The sequence below is a fragment of the Ciconia boyciana genome, chromosome 10 (genome assembly GCF_034638445.1).
Source record: "Ciconia boyciana chromosome 10, ASM3463844v1, whole genome shotgun sequence".
Lineage (NCBI taxonomy): Eukaryota > Metazoa > Chordata > Aves > Ciconiiformes > Ciconiidae > Ciconia > Ciconia boyciana.
The window spans coordinates 6442624-6458652 of record NC_132943.1 but is presented as its reverse complement, the minus strand read 5'-3'; the positions used below and the strand labels follow the sequence as shown (position 1 = coordinate 6458652).

General features: G+C 34.9%; 1 protein-coding gene across 1 annotated transcript in view; it reads right to left on the bottom strand.

Moving 5' to 3' along the window:
- The window catches only part of LRP1B (LDL receptor related protein 1B), a 309784-nt gene that overhangs the window by 113275 nt on the left and 180480 nt on the right, over positions 1-16029 (bottom strand). Inside the window, exons 46-51 of the mRNA XM_072874983.1 lie at positions 15876-15998; positions 10762-10902; positions 9432-9619; positions 7795-7978; positions 5654-5739; positions 1946-2068 (exon numbers count right to left, since the gene is read on the bottom strand). Of these exons, the coding sequence (XP_072731084.1) occupies positions 1946-2068; positions 5654-5739; positions 7795-7978; positions 9432-9619; positions 10762-10902; positions 15876-15998 (845 nt within the window). The remainder of the gene's footprint in view (positions 1-1945; positions 2069-5653; positions 5740-7794; positions 7979-9431; positions 9620-10761; positions 10903-15875; positions 15999-16029) is intronic.

Below are 16029 nucleotides of genomic sequence, written 5' to 3'. Positions count from 1 at the left end.
ATAAATATGTCCTCCATGATCAGATGCAGAAGAAAAATGAGATGCCATCAGGTTTCCCAGACCAAGAATGCTAGAGTTGGTATGCTGAAAAGATGCTATCTTCTAAAAGGGAAATCCTAGGTAACATATCAAATAGTATCATTTACACTAATAGTATATTTATTTACAGTAAATAATAAAACAAGAAGGATGAAGGAAATAAAATAAGAAATTCATACTTCAAGGGAAAAGGCTGTCAATCATAAAACCTCTCTTTCATGAAAAAAAAAAAATTAAACAGGTTTACTGGGAAACTAATTATTTCTAACATAAATTATTAAATGTGTGCTATGGTAACCTATTAAAATCTAAGTAAAAGAGACATAACTTTATCATTTGGCACTGGATAAAGGATTACTGACAGAATATCAGACAGCTACAATATATAATTCTTGATAAATTTTTGCACACATTTTTAGCTTTCAGAGGCCAAACCTGGGCCAAGTTTTTCAATGAAAAAACAAATAATCTTATGAAAGTTAAATGCACTTATTTTCACAATTTTTGCTTTGAATTTGGCATCCTATTTGAATAAAATCTCCATCAAGATGACACTCGTTCTGTAAATTGCAAAAATATTAACGAAGGAAAAAAGAAATACCCTCCATGCTCCCAACCTAATTTTCTTCTAATGTTTGTTCAAATTCCTGAAATGTTTCCTTAAAAATTGAATTATTATTACATCATTAGAAAGCAAGAGGAGTTCTTTGTACTCTCCCACTTGGCAATTACAACTTTTTGACTTGGAAAAAGGCTTTGTTCTTCTTGAAATAGTTACGATTAGAAAGAAAAAGTCTGGGGTCATCCCCATTCCTGAAAACGTCCCCTGAAATAACAAAATACAGATTCATCCAGAATTAACAAGCAGCTGAATAGGATGCTTTGTAAAATGTTTAAAGGCAATAAATATGATTCAAGGATTTAATGGATTTCGAACCCCAGACTTGCCTGTCTCCTATTTTTTTGCAGGAAGAATCTTTGCAGGGATTGACTAGAACTTTTGAGTGCTTGCTGGATTTTAGTTTTACCCCAATGGAATCAGGGTGCCATAACTTATGCTCATCCACATTTTTTTTACATTCTAAGAACAATTATTTCCGTGTGAAGGATGGAAACAAGGTTCACTAATGCCAGTCAGTTTCAAACCTTAGCCCTCAAAAAGACTAAAGTTGGTGTGCTCTGAGGATGTGTCAGTCCACGTACTAAGCTGCAAATGAAAAATAGAAATCTTTTCTCTCTGCATAATATACTGGTGCACAACGAGGGAACAAAATTCACAGGATATGTTATTGCTAATTTGTTCCTCGTTTAAGAAGGTCAGACATAAGAGAATAAGCAAAGAAGAATTCCTTACTGCTTATCACAAATTCTGGAAAAATGTTCGTGTAAGTCAACAAATGTGCTTAATGGATTTGTGAACTTATTCCACTACTGAGGCAAAACAGACAGGCTGTGGAGAAATGGGAGTGCAGTCTTACCCTGGATTATTCACAGCAAAGACATGGAGTTATTTTCATTACCAGTGTAGTGGAGGTGAGACAAAAAACAAATTGAAGACCATGGAAAATTGTATATGAAGAAATAATACATCAGTGTATTTACACAGCTTACACCTAATTATACCTCTTTTTTTCTTTGGCATCCTGTAAACCACACTGAACTGCCAATTGAGTCAACTGTCTATTAAGTCATAAGGAATTTAGCTCATAAATACAGTCCACTTAGTCCCTATCTCTATTTCAATTAAGATACAAATGCAATTAAATTTTACTAGGACTTGGTAGCTCATGCTGTGTTTGTATGCACATACCAAAACCTCACAATCTGGGTTAAACCCATGAAGAAGCATTTCCCAAAATACTCAAAAAAATTAATTCTAGTAGTGACATTATTAATCCCCAATTACCTTGATGTCACTTCCGTTTAAACACATTCTGTTTATGCGACTGCCATTTGGTCTGCTGGAATCAATCCAATAGATGAACTCTTCTCTATAGTCGAAGTCTATTGCAATCACATTGTTCAGCCCCTACAAAGAGAAAAAAAAAAATAATGTCCATTTATTCAAATGTTTGGATACAAACTGTCTGATAGCATTCAGAATGCAAAATACATCGCACGTAACATTTAAAATGCTTTATTTTGCTGACTGCCTATTTTTGAAGTACCTCTCATTTTTCCATGCACTACTTGTAAACACTCAGAATAAGATAAAAATTGTAACAGAAATAAATATGGTGACAAGGAACTATCTCACATCAAAAATGCAGATGACGTATGAAACTAAATGAAGCTTCTGCGTTTTTCTTTCCTGCTATTAAAATGAACTTTAACAGTAAATACTTTAACTTTTGCTCAATTTCTCTGTTAATTACTACCTTCGGCATTACTTTGGGAAACTAGATGACATTCATTTTATAACAATAAACTCAGAAATAGCATAAAATCTATTATCTTAATTAAAACATTTCATTATTAATATAAATTAATCAGGAATTCAAAACTGTGATGTTCAAAGCATTAATTTTAATTCCTGAATAAGGAGGTTTTCAATTCGTAGATGCTATATTATAGGTACTGTGTGCATATATATGTGTGTACACACACACGCACACACACAGAGGTAGTATATACATCAAGTGTGAAAGTTAGCGATCCAGCAGGCATCTGGAAGTCTCTTATGGCTCAGGTACTAAGCCAAGAGATTGTAAGAAAGAGTGGTGCTCATATTTGAGGTACTCCTAAAGGTTGGAAAGAGCAGTCATATAATAATGGCTTTTTGTCCCAAATGGCAGACAAGAAGAGAAGTATTGCATTCAGACGATGGCTCTCATTTCCTTATCTGAGAATAGGAAAGCCTCGCCCCATAATCTGCTTAGCATTCTGCTATGTAGTGAAATCACAATTATTACAATTATTACTATCAAACAAAGATGGAGCAGCAGTGGTAAAAAGAACAAATGCAGTCTGTGCTCCTTTTAAAACTGCAGGATCAGTTAATCAGTTAATCAGTTCTGTTATCAGCCCAATGCCATTCTACTCTCAGGTAGATCAGCAACTTCCCTTGTTAATGTAATTCATAGTTGTAGAGGGGATGTGCCAGACTAGCCAGCTCTACAATAAACAACTAAGAACAACGATATTTAATTGCACAGAAAGTGATACACAGCTCATCTGCCAACTACTATAGTGTAATACTGTAAATCTATCTTTTGATCAAAATGGAAAGGAAACGAGCGATTAGGTTGCACAAACCATTTTTAAAGAAAGCCGGAAACAATATGGTATTAGAGGACCACTCTTATTTTCAAAAATCACATATCCATGCACACAGTGTTTTAACAAAACCAACTGCAGTTCTGTTAGTCATAACTGTGCTGCAAAACACTTTTCCTGTCCCTTCTTCTACTATTAGTATAAATGCATCTACAGATAAACCCCCACCCCAAATCCTTAACAAAGGAGACAACAGGTGAATGAATACAAAAGACTATTAAAAATTTATAACATTCTAGAAATGAAAGTCAGTAATTTGTGAAAAAATAGCCTTATATCTACATACTCTGCAACACTGTAAAAGTTTCTTAAGTATCCAGACTAATAAAGAGAATTGACTACCTGGAAGTCTTTGGTTTCAAGTGGTTTATTTTGGGTCAGTTTAGTTCCAATATTTATCAGAACATCAACTGCAGGTAAAATTATTTCTGTACGTCTGCAATAGAGTTCTCTATCCAGACATCATCTCCTCTTCGTGATCTACATGCCACTTTTAAGTCCTTCTAGCATAATTCTTTGTCATTTCTCATGTAATCTGCTTTTAGAAGGAATAGGGAAGCTTTCAAATGCCATCAGCTGCATTAGTCTCTCATCTTAAACCTACGGTTTTGTTTGTTTCTGTTACACACAGCACATGGTATCCTAGGCCGTGATTTGCGTTGCCTTGGTGCCCCAATTAAAAAAATGCAGGTAAAAATCACAAATAATGAGGAGGAATATTCTCTCTATCTGCTCTGTCTATGGAAACCCTAAGAATTTTGATGACTAGGAGTGAAGGAAATGGAAGGCAAAGAACATACATGAGATGCAATTCAAACAGTTGTACTCTTTATGTATACTTGAAGAAAAAAAAAAAAAAGAGGAAAAAGCTGGCACGTAACAACTCAGAGAAGACTGAATGGAATTCCGACTTTCATCTCCTTTACTCTGAGTTTATATGAACAACTGTTAGAATGGCAAAGCACAGATCAAATACACAGAGAAGGGTGGTTTTGCTCCTTTGCCAGAGCAGCTCTGGTATTTGCCTTCATCTGGTAGATGTCTAAGAAAGAGCCGATCCATCATAACATTACAAGGACAAAAAGATGTCCTTATGAGGAAGACAGCCCACCTGTTCTGCTGGTATAGCTCCCTCTTCTGCTTTCAAATCTGGATGCTTTTAAAAATGCCGTGTTTGTAGGATCAAAGGCCAGTAGGTTCAATAGCAGAGGTATTTATTAGACTAGTGAATTAATGTGACATGGAAAACACAGGTTCTCTTCAATGGCTGGAGCTACATGGTCTCTAACATACTGAAGAGGAGGCCATTAAATTCAAGACTGACAAAGCTCTGAGCCAATCTGTCAGCACCAACCATAAAGAAAATTTACCATTGCTCCCCTCTTTTCACAGGCTTCTATTAATAGATATACCAGCAAAAGAGGAGAGAGGCAGTGAGATGTAAATGAGAGGTAGTCAGAAGGATTTCAGCAGAACAAACAGACTTTAACATAATGCTCGCTATGCTTAAATAAAGTCAATGTTTAATGCAAGATGGTTAATTTTGTAATTACTGTTGTGAAGACCTAAGCACATCTCTTGTGACATTAAGGTACACAGCTTACTGACACAAGAAGTCACAAAAAGCCTAATGCTATTGACTGGCGATAACTGATTTTCTAGTCTTTCTACAATTCATTAATTAGTACTCAAGGAAATAGAAGTTTTTATTAAAACGGATTTTGGAATTCTAATCTATGGTAAGTAACTACACTTAGGTGAAGCATAGAAGCAGAGCAGAAACTGCTAAAAATGACAGCTCTGTACTTACTGGGTGACTTTCTATTTTTGTAGTTTTTTTCAAATAAGGTTTTTTTTTCCTGTTATAATAATTTAGAGGAATTCTTTAAAAAATTAGATTTAGCCAAAGATATATGTTCATATATCGTAACATTGTAAATCTTGGAATTGTCTGTCTAAATAAAAAAATTAGATTTGGATTATGACAGTAAGTAGCCCAAATAATACGTGGCCAAATAGTTTTTTGTTGTGTTTTTTTGTTGTTTTTTTTAAAACTGAAATACACAAATTGTGCAAAACATATTGTGATGGAAGAGGATCACAAATAACATAATTTTTTTAGTACATCAGAATGACTGACGAAACAACTGCCTGAGCTTTAATCATGTCAAATTCAGATAAAATAGTCAATTTAAAATATTATAAAAACTCTGAATATACTGCAGTTGTTCTATGATGCATACAATGCCAATTGTAGGATGATGTTTCTGTCAGTTGCACACTTTAGAAAAGAATAAAAGTATTGAGTTAAACTTAGAGCATGGTACTATGATTATACCTGTTTCAACAAAGTGTAGTTGGATCCATCAGTGCTAATTTTTCTTATTTCATGATGATCAGCCAGAATTAAGAAAGGTTCCTCATCTAAACCCCGGGAGAAAGAATATATTAGACTAGCTTTTACGTTAATTTATGGAAAATCAGGAATACAATGCTGAAATACAGATGGTTTGAAAAATAAATGTTACATGCTCTGATCAATGTTATGGATGAAAGAAATATTTAAAACATTCAAATGTTCCAAGAAAGATCAATGATGCAGTATAAAAATGAACAAAGCAATCAATTAGTATATCTTTCAATGTTTTTTTGGTTTTTTTGCCTTTGTAATATGGGAACCATACTGTATTTTATGCTAATTTAATGTCAGAGATTAAATTTGAAATGTATTTTATACCACTGGTTTTAATTTCATCATTCACTTTCAAATTATCACTACGACTATTATCTGTTACGGTTGCAAACCAAGCACATTTTGACCATTGCTTTTTGAGATTTCAATACTCTGAACAGTATAGACATAAAAAACCATCTATTTGGACAAACCTTGATTCTCTGATTCTGACCTGAACCCAGATTTGGCTTTTTTACCCCTGGTTTTCTAGTTTATAAAAAAAATATTTCTTCAGATACTCATTCATGCCATCACTTACTTTGAAACATCTCTGACACTGACGTACATAATAGTAAAAAAAAAAAAAAAGTATTTAAAAACCCCCTCTCTGTATTTTAGCTCTATTAACAGAGACCTCAGCTAAAATAAAAAAAAAAATACTAATAATAATTAAAAATGTATTTAAGACTTGTTTCTCCTGCTCATACATTCTGGAATGTAATGCGTTGCCCAACCTACTCTGCTCTTGTACTGAATACATTGTACCACCTTGCTTGCATTTTATGTTCAACTCAAGACATTCTCCAGTTCTTAAATGATCCGAGGCATCATCCTCAGCACTGACTGTTAGTGGTTTGTGGAGAATGGCTGTAGTGCTCTGCTCTGTTCTAAAGAGTTCAGTGCAATTTATGCAAGAAATCAGCATTAGGCCAAACATTCACATGTTGGCAACTCCTCGCAGCACAACCATCCTTGCCACAGCACAAGCAGCTTTGTCAGGATCGCTTTCGAAGTTTGATATATTACAACTTCGATAAACTGTACTATGATGTGTTCCAGCTCCGGCTGATGTGTTCTCATTTGAGTGCTCTCTGGCTTCTAAATTTACGAGTGGCTTGCAAAGCGTGTGATAGGAGTAAAGCAAAAACCGGATACTGTATTACTGCCCTCTCCTGTGTTTCCTCTGATTACTCAGGGAAGAACCCGAGACAGGAACATGAGGCAGACAGAGGTTCCAGTCTTCTTGTCATTTAGAAAGAAAATAGAAGTTTTTTGATATTTAAAAACAAAACACCAACAAACAACTTTGTGCAAGGCTGGAATAAGGAGTCTGCTCAAGCTGAAGGTTGCCTGCACTATGAAGGAAATCCAGCAGAACGCAGTAATGGGGTTTTTGTTTCTTTCCTGTTGACATTTTGCTCTTCCTTTCACTGATCTAGCAAATCCTACTCACTGAAGCACATAAAAATAACATCAGTGGCATAGACAGAGGGGTGAGGAAACAACCACTGTTCTTATATATCTTGAACTTTACTGTGTATTACGTGTAAGACTGGTGGATTTCACATGCTATAGCAATAATGGATTTTGCAATTTCTATTATTTCTTTCCTGTTCCTCCTTTTCATACCAGGAAGTCTGAAGTACATTCTAATATTCTAAAGTTGATGAAATAAAACAGCAGAAATCTTTTAATCACTTATCATAAACATACTATTATCATGTGACTCAGAAGTAGAATTAAGTGATTTAACTTTCCTAATACCTTTTCTAATAAAGTTACTAATTCAAACTTCTATAATCCACCATAACTATTCACTACAAATGATTTGAGCACAACACATACTAAAAATAGAACTTGTTATTACATTCAGACATTGAATCACATTGCTATTGTTTATTGAAGAAGTAGTGTGCTTCAAAGCAACTCTTTATCTTGCATAAAAGGGTAACACAGACCTTGGGGCTAAGGTATTTCACAAATTATTTTGGATACAGCTGTGGATTAAAAAAACAAAGTGATACCTGAAAGGGATTTGCAGCCGTTTAGGTTATCAGGCTGTATTTCATACCCATCTGCACACAAGCATTTGTAGGTTCCATATGTATTGATGCATTGCTGGCTACAGGGAAATCCAGATGAACATTCATCAATATCTATACATGTTTTGCCATCATCCTTCAGAAGGAATCCAGGCCAGCATTTGCACTGGGAAAGAAAAACAAATACATTCATTTTGAATTACTCATTGATTCTGTTTGTTATGTACTTTCTTCTGAATATATATATGTAAACCTTTTCATGTAGTCTCAGTTTTTCAAGCAACATCTTAATTACATTGCTATTTATACTGTGTACAGGCAGACATACCTACATTTATTTTCAACTATTGCTGGTGTGATCCTAAGTACCATTCCCTCCCAAATAACCCTGTAGAATGAGCAATTATTCTTTCTTCCTTAACTGAAGGAAAAGTAAACCACACCTTTTCAAAAGTATGCAAAGGATTCTTCCATTAAAATAATGATGTATGGACCCTTTGGAGTTCTTTATTTTCAAGTACACAGGTGCTTTTTGGTAAAGATATACAGTTTTAAATAATTTTTCTTGAAGTATTGATAACATCTAGCATTCTGTGTAGCAAATACAGTAACGTGAATGAGAACTGTTGAAGCTAATTTTTATTGGGGTCTGATGATCACCGTGGCAAGCTTATCATCTGCAATGTGAACGACGCAAAATACAACTGGGTAGAGCGGTTTTGAAACAGAGGCATAGTTTCATCAATGGAAAACTTTGGGTCATGTTCGCTCCTGTATTCTCTGTATTACCCTCTGCAGAGACCCATGACATGCTTTCCCCACGATGTTACTTCAACAAGGTTTTTGCTGTACCCAACCTAGTCTCCAGCTAGTCTCCAGCTCTCTAGTCTATGGCCTCCCGACTAGGACGTGGTTTCAGAAGTTTGAATACCTTTGGAGCTAAGCCACGTTGGACAGATTTTATTTAGTTCTCAGTGGGCCAATATTCTATTAAAAAGATGAAACGTTTGGGGGTGCAGTTAGGGTTACTTCGGGGTTAAAACCCTGAAAAAAAATCTCTCTTCTATTCTCAGCTTCTGTTTACACGTTAGTGCAGTCAGTGGCTAGGGCTTACACAATACCCAAGAAGTATTCCTCTCTACGTCTCAAGGCCAAAGAGCAGATTCCGGTGATTCAGAAAACACCATCACATGCAGACAACTAATGGTTTTATTCTGCAACTAAGGCAGTTATACTTTGTTTAAATATTTCTCTAAATGTCTTTGACTTAGAAAAAAATTTGGAGAAAAGTGGTATTCCTGCTATTCACTCCTACGTGTTTTCTTTTTTCACAACTGATTTTCAGTGCTCTGTATACATCAGTATGATGTGTTGTATTTAAAGCATTGTATGTTCTTTTCCATAGGTTTAAAGTATGTATTGTACCAGGTTTTTTCATACAATTGGCAATTGTTTGCTTACTGGAAATAAAAATGTGAATGTTCTTACTATGGTAGGTAAGCTACTTCATTACAAGGAAGTACAACACACTGGAATTTTATTATAATCACGCAGTAGTTAAGAAACAGTTAAGAATTAAGAATTTGCATTATATTACACCACATTTTATAATTATTCACCTTGTATCCAACAGGAAGATCCTGACAATCTTGAGAACAGCCACTAACTTTCTTACTGAGGCATTCATTAATGTGGCAGCTTTTCTCATCAGATCCATCACTACAATCTTCTTTATCATCACAAACATCACTTCGAGGAATACACTTGCCATTTTTGCACATAAAAAAAGAGCTGTTACATGACTGCTCTGGAAAACAAAAAAAGAGAACACAACTTTGTGTAGTCTATTAGTATTTGGAATTAATTTTCTCATGGACCAGCTGCAATATGTGCATGTGAGATGAAACAATTGTGTCAAAATTGAATATTCATTTCTTATTGATAGTATTATAATACCTTTTTACATTTCAGTGTCTTTAAAGGTTCATTCCTCTCCTGGAAAATGTGTGAATACTTCAGCTTATTATTCCCTCCTACACATTCGTTTTCATTTAGTTGAGAATACTCTCCATTATCTCTGCACAAAATATAGTTCTATAGTTTGCAAAACTTAAAAAGCATGGCTTCTCTCCTCTGGATGTGCAGGTGTTTAGTAAAATGACTGACTGAATTCTGATGCATTCTTTGTCTGAGGACATGCATACATGTTTTTTTTTCCTGTTTGGCAAAACTTGAATACATTGGCTCAGCTACATTCAGGTTCTTCAAATCAGAACACTTATATTTAAAGCAGGTATGTTGCCTTACCTCAAAGCAAATGAGTGATTTCCACCAAAATTGGTATAAAGGACTGGGCTACTGTACAATAAAGTAATAAGATCTAGACAGAAGAATTGTTTTTTTCAAAAAGCCACAGAATAAGATATGATATACACAGCAGGATTCATTTTCCACTCAAAACCCAGTCAGACAGACCTCAGCAAACTTATGCCAGTAGAAAATATCAATTAAAAAAAAAATCACATTTGATCAGTAATTTACTAACAAAAATAGACCAGTGTTTAATATAGGAAGAACAACCTTACATTGCCTTTTGTATGATCTACTTCTGTGTGATGAGTATATTTAATATGTTAAACATTTTCAGGGCAAGCTATAAATTTTGACAATAACTACATTAATATCATCTTATTTTAGTACTAACAGAATTTATGCATTAATGAACTAGCAGCCACTTACATCATAGGAACTGCTGGCTTGAACTTTGTGAGCTGAGGTTTTGGATGCTGAGGACTGACAACACATTCTCCTTGCGAGACATAAGCAATATTGTCGTGAAAGCACTGGAGATTTAAGCTATGAGGTTTTACTTCTGCCTGTCTACAATCCCAAACCATTGCTTTCCAGAAAGAAAGGTCACACATGTTATTCAAAAAATTAAATACAAACCTGAACTTTGGCATTTTATGTTTATAGGCGCTTCATCAGAATGGTCTGGGCAGTCAAAATCACCGTCACATTGCCACTGGGAATTTAACAGGCATCTTCCGTCAGCACAAGTGAACTCTCCAGGACGACAGTGACGATACCCTAGAAATACAGCAGTCAATGACTTCATACTTTGCTTCATACTTTCGACATAAAATTTTGCATACACAAGGCAACATAAGAAAAAGTATCTTTTGTTCCATAAAGAGATACAAAGCATTACATGCTTATACACGAGTGTTCTACCAACAAAGAAAGAAATCAAATGTCTCTTATGCAGCATAGTCACGGAACAATTCCCACATATGTAAAACATATTTATGCAGCTCTCAATCATAAATACATTTTCTTTTCGGTGTAATTTAACTTTTTGCTATTATTAGGAAATATCTTTCTAACAGACATTTTAGAAATTACTATACCCAACAAATATTTTTGAGATATGCTTTTTACTCTATGCTTTCCCTTTAAAACACGCAGAACACTAATCATTTTAACCAGTCTAAACATGCATTTTCTAAGATGGCCACAAAATCAATATATATAAAATGTATATATTTTCAAAGTTAAAGTGGATTTCTAACAGAAAATTATAATATATAATGAAGTAAAGAAACCACAGACAGGCATTTTCTTCTTAGAACACCTAGAGTGTTTAACCTGGAGTTCAAAACCAACAACGCAGTAGAAAAATTTAGAAAAGTCAGCACAAATTTAGTTTTCTCTATTCAATTTTGAAACATGAAAGTTGAAAAATTCCCCGAGGGAAAATCACCTTCTATTTGTAAGATATTCACTTGTAATATTAATTACAGTAAACCAGCTACTACAAAACTTATGTTCCTGTTTGGGAAAGAAAAGTGTAACTTTTCCTGTATTCTATGTGTATAAAGTCTGCCTCAAGTACTCTGTAGTCCTTTAAAAGAGCCTTGAAAGCAAGCCTTGATTTAGTTTAAAACTCAACAACAACAACAACAAAGGTTATAAAGTAAGAATTACCTAGCATTACTCGTTCTGATTATAAAGAATGATTTTGCAACATTTAAAAAAAAATATGCTGAATTCTGCTTAACATTCTTTACTCTTGATTAAAAAATGCAGATTTTAAGCTCCAAAAATTTGATTTGTCCATGAAATAAATCCAAATTATAATAACTATTGAAGCTTTAACTACTGAAGCTGTGAACATCTGAGATGAGCACTCATAACTCTACTTTCTAGAAGTAGTTTGGTCTTTTTTTCTAATTATTTTATTTCCTGCTATGTAGTATAGTTTTTTTCTGGTAGCAGATGGAGATGTAACATTTGACAGTCTGGGATGAGATATCCCTCTCCATCAAGAGCTTTAAACCTCTTGTATATCTTTAGTAGTCATTTAGAAATGTGTTAATGTACTATTTTCAAAATGCAGTATGTTATTACCTCAATTACAAACATTACTTGGAATTAAAATAATTCTGTGGTCTCCTGAAGGTTTGTGGTTTTTTTCTCTTTTTTACATAGATCATGCTTGAAAGAAGATAGGCTGACTTAATAAGGAAAAAAAGGTGAAGCTTTTTGGTTGTCTGAGACACCTTTGAGTGGAAGTTTTTACTGACCAACAGCTTTGCCTCGCGTCTGCAGCATTTCACAAGCATGTCATCATCAGAACGGTCATTATGAATGTGCAGAACAACGGCCTCTGCTTAATATTGCCTCTGCTCTGGGTGACAGGACATAAAGAAACTGGAAACTGAAACCAGAAAATCCTTCCTGTTCCTGTATTTGTCTTTTGAGTAGCCACATAAACAAAGTATTTCATCTTCTTGATGAAATTTCATATTCTTGAATGGAATTCCTAAATTTTTTTTTTAACATTCAAGAGCATAAGAAATACCTTAGAGGATGAGACAGGGGCTCATCTAGCTCAGTATTCTGTCTCTGACTGAAGCAAGAGGAGATGCAATTTAGGGACAATGTATTTTGTTCTCACGCTCTCCCCAGCTTGAACTATTGCTATTTGTTTGTTTACTAGTGATTAATTATTAAGATTTCATAAAAAAGACAGGATTATACAATGGAATCAAAACTTGCCTCAAAGAAATTTTCAGGGATTAGAATAATTGTGAACTTTTAAAATCTTTTTAGATGCAAATTCAGATACAAGTAAAAACCGGTTACCCCAATAACCTGTCCCATTTGTATATTATATCTGAATAATACTCTAGAAAAAACAAGAAAATATACCTTTAAATGATACAGATGAAAAAAAAAATCTAGATTTTTAAATGGATTCCCTTAATTCTGCTTTTAGGAATATATTTCAAACCAAATTTCATCCCATTCAGTAGACTGGCTGCTGAAAAGTATCTTTTTTTTTTGTTTTATATCAAGATGCAAATGTCTAGCTGTAGAATTTAATAGAGCTATGATTAGGCTACCTAGTTTGCAGTCAAATCAGAAATCACATGTTTAAAATCTCGGGGAATTACGCGGTTATTTTTACATCCTGACAACACCTTGAAAAGTCTGTTTTGGAATTTGATTCCTACCCTCTAAGAGTAGTTCCCTTTCTCATAAAAGAATGTAACCCTTTCCTAAAATTACACTATAATGAGTTTACCATACTAGTCACACACTAAGGCGAGTATTTGATTACCAGCTAACAGAAAATTGCATTGGAGCAGTGCAACACATAACAAATGCTGCTGTAGATTTCCATTTACTCAGTAAAAATTAAATAGAGCCAGTGCCTGAAGGCAGGTCCATACTACAATTAGATCAGGAGTTTGTACATCCTCTGCTTCTGTTGCTGTTTCCTCCTTCTGTCTCTTTCCAAAACTCTGTCAAACCATCACTATTTATTTCTATTTTAAGAGACCATGCATGTGTATGATGCTATAGAAAACAAATGAAATACACCAGCAAGAAATTATAAGCATGTAGAAAAAATTGCACCTATTTCTGAAGTTTGTGACTGTTTAGTTCTAAATACTTATTTAGGAATTGAAGACTGCTTCCAAGTAAAACCTGATCAGAAAGGTTCTCCTACTCCCCCCACCATTCCACTTGATCATACAGTGCTAAATAGAGGAACAAACCCATAATGAACCACTTTCTATAAAGGGTTCTGGCATGCACAAACGATTACTAACGGAGGAAATAGTTTACGGTTTCATTATTGTGTGGGTCCACTCTCACAGCTGCCTTTTGGCAAAAGGGCCTGGATAACCACAGCTGTTAAGAAAGCAACGTGAGTATAAGAGCGTGTGCTTCGAAGCGGGCAGGATGGGCACACCAGGATGAGTTGCATACCTGACCTCATGGAGAGCTACAGCCCTCTGTGGGTTCGTGGGCACGCGTACTTGTAACCCCGTGTCCCGGGCTGGGGCAGAAGGCGCACGTAACTCTGCTCTGTGTGTGTCTGTGTGTTCAGAATATTTTGGGACTAGTTATAAAATGGTGTTTAAAAATGCATAAGATATATCAACATTTTGCAGGTGTGATTTCCTCATCGCATTGCTGCTATTGATACTGAATGTACGGTTCGCTGATTTCCAATTAGTTATCTGTCATTAATAAACCAATAACCTGCTTCAATCCTGATTTGGTTTAAACTAAATGAACTAAGCAGTTTTTCCCCACAACAGCTTATTGTTGCACACTGCTCCTTTCAAAACACCGTGTAGTTTACATAAGTGAAAAGCAAATGGAGTTTGCTCGGAAAGGTGTGTTTGTTCCCTTCTTTCTTCAAGCATCTAGAAGTCTATGCTGGCAAGCGGTGTGGCGCAGTAAGGGAGGAGCAGTAGGATGAAACAGCTGGTAAGGAGAACCCAATATCCACACTAGATGCATTTCAGGATTTTACCTCACACCAGCTCTCTTCTCCTCTTGTGGACTTCATGCCCACTCCTAGCTGAATTATATTAGCTGGCTCAGCTTCAGAGGTTTTTACGTGGTTTTTTTCCTATCAGTTCACTTGCTTTGACACTGCTCTCTGTGAGCCAAAACACAGTATGTGGGGGTGAGTGGGAGATTCGCTTCAAAGGGGCTCTCCTGACCTGACCTATCTCATGTTGATGTGGCAGGAATGGCTGCCGCCTCTTAAGTACCAGCCTGCTTCTGGTGAGCACAGAGAGAAAAAGGACAATTTGGGGACTGCCCAATTCATCACAGGAACAGATTTTTTCCATGTCATATACAGTTCTAAGTGATGTTGATGAAATCTGTTCTTTGTATGACCAGCAAACAAATAAGCTCTTATTTGCTACACTATAGCCTTTTCCTACAATGTTCCATTACGTGTTTGACTCAAACTTTACATGAAAAATTTTACTAAATGCAAGTACCAAACAGGCTGTTTCTTACAATCTTTGGATGTCTACTTGCATCGTTTATGCACATACACTCCTCAGGCAGTGTGTACAATAGAAGTGCCTAAAATACATAGCTAGCTATCTTCTGCTGTGGTTCTCATCTCTTGAGCACATCTAATAGAGTAAATAAGCAATATAGATTTTAACTGCACAAAATCAGTCATGACAATCAATAACTTGCTTGTTTGGACAGAATATTTGTTTTGCATTTTCCATAAATATTATTTAGATAGATGGATGTTTCTGAGTATGGCTTAGATATACTGTACAGACATTCACATAATATAAGAAACCCTAAATTCATATGAATGGCAAAAATTAAACATTCACATATGGCTTTAGTTGGTATCATTTAACTGCAGCGATAATCATGACAGAGAAGTTTCATTATTTGATAGAAAAAAATGTATAGAGACAAAGATATAAAAATATACATAACGAACAAGAAATTATAGACTGCACATTTTTAAATTCTGTTAAATGCTATTAGCAATCAACTGTAAGTCACAACTATAGCAAATAATTTGTCATTGTAGCTCCAGCTCCAAGTTAATACCAAGTTGTATTCATTAACGCATAATTTAAAATTTAACATTAAAACAATTTTAAAAATTGAAGATCTTTCTTTTTCAATAGTGACTTAAAGTAACAGACCTTGCAGAAGGCCTTAGAGTTAACAGTCTGAAATTTTTCTGTTTACTCTACTTTTGTTATACTTGCCACATTCCAGAGATTCATCTGATCCATCTCCACAGTCATCATCATGGTCACATACAAACTGTTTGGGAATGCAGACTTTGTTATGGCACATGAAAGCATTCTCGTCACAAGTGTTATTAGGAGCTAAGGAAAATACAGTACATAAAAATAAATG